This window comes from Myotis davidii, unplaced genomic scaffold (genome assembly GCF_000327345.1).
Source record: "Myotis davidii unplaced genomic scaffold, ASM32734v1 scaffold363, whole genome shotgun sequence".
In the NCBI taxonomy this organism is placed as follows: Eukaryota; Metazoa; Chordata; class Mammalia; order Chiroptera; family Vespertilionidae; genus Myotis; species Myotis davidii.
In genome coordinates this window covers 1,706,044-1,710,369 of record NW_006294069.1, presented here as the reverse complement: position 1 = coordinate 1,710,369, position 4,326 = coordinate 1,706,044, and the positions used below count along the sequence as shown (strand labels likewise).

Genomic DNA, 4,326 nt, shown 5'->3' with positions numbered 1-4,326 from the left:
TGTTGTCCTGATATGCCAAGGTTGTGGGTTCAACCCATGGTCAGTGCACATGCAAGAATCAGCCAATGAATAAATAAGTGGAACAACAAAACCGATGTGTGTTTTTTTTCTCTCTCCCTTTCTCTCTCTCTCAAACCAATATACATATTTTTATTTTTTTCTCTCTCTCCCTTTCTCTCTCTCTCTCAAACCAATATACATATTTTTTAAAACTTATATCCCTTTGAACTATATAGTCAGATTGTTTGGTATTCCATTAGAAGTATTTATTTTAGAGAGCTGGGGCAAGAAAATGGCTTCATTTTATTCATTTCTTAACCTTAATCTACTATTATATGAACGTGGAAAAATGCTCCGAAGGAATTCTTAACATAGATTGGCTATGACATTGGATTTATGTCATTTTAGGAAAGGATTTTTTGGGACCTCATTTTGCAGACTTTATGCAGTTACTATTTCTATTGAAATAACTGAAAATTCTCTATACCTAAAATATTATTATGTTACCAAGAATATTATGTGTTAATACATATACTGAACACATCCATTAGTTGGGGGATATGAGAGACACATTCCTTGATATTTTTGTCTCATCTTTCTGTATATTTAGGTTTACTTTTCATGCCTTTTTTCTGTCTTTATTTCTCCTTTTCTACACAAAAATCTATAGAGGAACAAAAATATGGTGAGATTTCTCTTGGGATACTGTAGATCTCTGAAGTAAGTTGGAATAATAGTTCTTTTTCTTGATTGGTCTCCACACCATTTCAAACTACATTGGAAACTTCAGCCATTCAGGACATGATTCCAATAATCGAGTGTTGCTATTTAGCTGAGCCGAATGACACAGGTTCCCTGGATCAAAGGAATCTGTGATATATGCAGAAGACAGCCATGTTATTATTTCTATCTGGGAGGAGCAGCAAGCTGGAGGTTTTGAGGGGGTGGCAAGGCTGTGGACAGTGGCCCATGATGGTCATGTGTTTTAAGTGACAGGATTCTGTAATAGTCTCAGCTTGTTTCTAGGTAGTGTTATGAAAAATTGTGTGGTGTTGGATTCCACTTTATAACAACTTTGTTTTAAATAGTTCCTTTTGAACTGACTCTCAAAACATCATGCAAGGGAGATATAGTTTGACCTCCTTCCACATCTCCCTATTGGTATTTTTTGATATCAGTCTATTTTCTGTCCTAGGTTTATTTGAGTCTCAGCACAAATGAAATTAGAAATCCCAAGACATAACTCTGTCTTTTATGCGTTTCCTCTCTGAGTCTGCCTTGCCAACCTGCAGTCATTCCAGTTACATCTTCCCTAGGCTTTGGGTCATTGTAATGTGTGTGTGTGAGAGAGAGAGGGAGAGAAAAGAAGAGAGAGAGAGGGAAAAGAGAGAGAGAGAGAGAGAGAGAGAGAGAGAGAGAGAGAGAGAGAGAGAGACATCTATAGCAATACTCACCAAGTTTTAAGAGAATTTAGTGTGCTCCTCCTTTACAACCATTGAATATCACCTACTGTGAGGAAGTTTTTCTTTTTATGTATCATTTTAGAAAACATACCTGTGTGAGGGCCTTAAAGGTCTCAGTGTACACTGGCTCCAGGGATACCCCGCTTGTTTCTGCAGCATGTTGAATTTGGTGCAGCCACTTCCGTCTGGCACTGTTCCTCAGACCCTCAAAATGGCTTCTTTCTAAGCTGGTCATCAGAAACTCCACCAGGCTTTCCAGAACCTGGTCTTCATTGCCCCTGAGTTCAGATACAACCAATTCTATGTATCTCTGAAACTGTTTTGAAGACAACCTCACTTCTTGACCAGGGTGTGGCTTTGGAAATTGGATGTGTAATTTAGCTAAAAGACATAAACACAAAACCCAAGGACTAACCAAAAGCTCATTTACCTGTGGAAGAAATTTTCATTCTCCTCTTACAGCAAACTGAAGTCTCTTGACAACTGTCGCCCCTTCCCCTAATGGAAAATCAGGTATATTGAAGGCATCTAAGCCCAACGAAACATGTTACAGTGAATTCCTATGATAAACTCAAGATGAGTCCTATGTCATCTTTCCTGTTTTTGTTTTGTTTATTTAATTCTACCACTTAGTCAGGCAAAATCCCAGGGTCAACTTTTATTCCACCTTACCTTTTCCCATCCATTTCCAATAGACTACTTAACTCTCTCCTGTTAGTCATGGACAATGTGTCGTCCTCACCATTCCTTCTTCCATAATACTAAACCAGTATTAATCACTTTATAAGTGGATTACCAATGGTAAGGCTCAATACATATTTATGAAATTAAATTAAAACACAACTTGAATTATGCAATTTCTTGGTTCAAAGTATATTTGGATCCAGTCCATTTTCCAAGAATATTTGCCCATAATACCATATAGGAATTATTTCAGTATCCCCATTCTATTCACGTTCCCTGACTATGCCTTGCACACTTCTGCACCCACATCTTTTATTTTTTTAGCATACAATCACGCTCTACTACCAAACCTAAACATTACTAATAACTTACATCTTCTTTTATGCCCTTGCCATTGTTCCACTCCCTGCCTATACACATCCCCGCACTAGTATTCTGAAATTTTGCTTTTGCTTTATCTTTTCCTTCCTTTTCTTTTCCCAATAGTGTTCGTGTGTGTGTGTGTGTGTGTGTGTCTGTGTGTGTACTTCTAACCATATGTGGTTTCATTTTATCTTTTTGTATACTTTAGAAAAAGGACATCATACTATATGTACTTTTCTGGGGCTTGCTTTTTAATTCAACATTATGCTACCATATACATCTATGTTGTTCCTGTGGCTGTGGCTTACTCATTTTCCCTATTATATAATATGTCATTTTGTAAGTATACCATCATCAATTTATTTATTCTATCAATGGGCATTTAGGTTGTCTCGAATATTTTGCTCTTACGAACAGTGCTATGAGCATTTTTGTACATGTCTCTTGGTGCACATGTGTAAATTTATTTGATATTTATAAATTAATAAGTCATAGAGTATGCACCTTTCCTCTTTAAAATTCAAGAAGGCTTCCACCTGAAAGATAATAACACTCATACTATATTAATTATTTGACGTTAACAAATACTGCCTCTTTTAGTCATCTTATTATATGATTTTTGCTCTCTAGCATCCACTCATCTTTCTCCTAGCAATTGTATCCCAGATTTTGCTTTGGGGAAACTACTCCACTCCAACCTCAGGTCAAATGTTTGAGTGGGGTTCCACTTGGTAGAGGTCCTAGAGGTGGAGCATGCATCTCAGCTCTAAGCCAGTCAGGACATCATATTCCCCTCACCAGAGTAGTTGGGTTAGTCCAGACTAATGCCAGAATCTTTACTTGAATTATTAGGAAGAGGACATTTTCCTTCTTATTCTCACTTAATTTGAATAAACGTGTTGGGATGTGAGATTGAACCTGATCACCATGAGGGTAAAGAGTGTTTGAAAGTGGAGTCAACACATAGAAGAGAACAGGACCAGACTGAAAGAGAGAGGAAGAGAAAGAAGCAGATACCTGCCCTGAAGTCATTATTTGAACTCCCAAATCTGGTGTGTCCTGAACTAGCCCTGGACTTTTCCATCACATGAACCACTAATGTCCATTTTTGCCAAACCACTTTGTTAAGAAAAAAAAAGACTGTTAGTATGTATTGAACTCTAATTAATGATATGCATGCTGAAATATTTAGGGAGGAGTATATGGATGTCTGTAATTTACGTGTAATGCATCAAAAATAAGAAGTAGATGGAAGGACAGAAAGATGGAGAGATGAACAGATAGCTAATAAAAAAGTTTAGTAAAATGTTAATGATAGAAATCTAGGTAGCAGATATATAGATACTCACTATAAAATTCTTCCAGCTTTGCTGTATGTTTTAAATTTTTCATAATAAAATATTGGAGGGGAGAGGAGGACATAGGAAACAGTTTGAAAGGACTCCCATGGATTAAATATAAAAATATATGAGTGTTATAATGGTAGTGTTGGATTAAAATTTACTGTATAAAATAGGAAAAACTGAATTTATACTGTTATGAATGAATAAACAAAAAGTTTGACAAGAAATGGAATGTTTATATAGTTGCAAAATAATTATTAATTACAAAGGAAAAGAAGAGTAACTTTAAAATGGAGGAGCCTGACTGGTATCATCTTCTCATGAGATTTCTGATAGCATTCAGTGAGAAGAACGCAGCATCACTTACATGACATTCCTGCCAAAAATGAACAAACTAAATGTAATCATGAGGAAATACTAGACAAACCTAAAAGAAGTAAAAATTACAAACAAATTTGCCTGCAATCTGAATA

General features: G+C 36.2%; 1 protein-coding gene across 1 annotated transcript in view; it reads right to left on the bottom strand.

Annotated features, from left to right (window-relative positions):
* EFCAB5 (EF-hand calcium binding domain 5) overlaps positions 1-4,326 on the bottom strand; it is a 67,864-nt gene that overhangs the window by 21,701 nt on the left and 41,837 nt on the right. Inside the window, 1 exon segment of the mRNA XM_006768120.1 lies at positions 1,555-1,844. Coding sequence (XP_006768183.1) covers positions 1,555-1,844 — 290 coding nt within the window.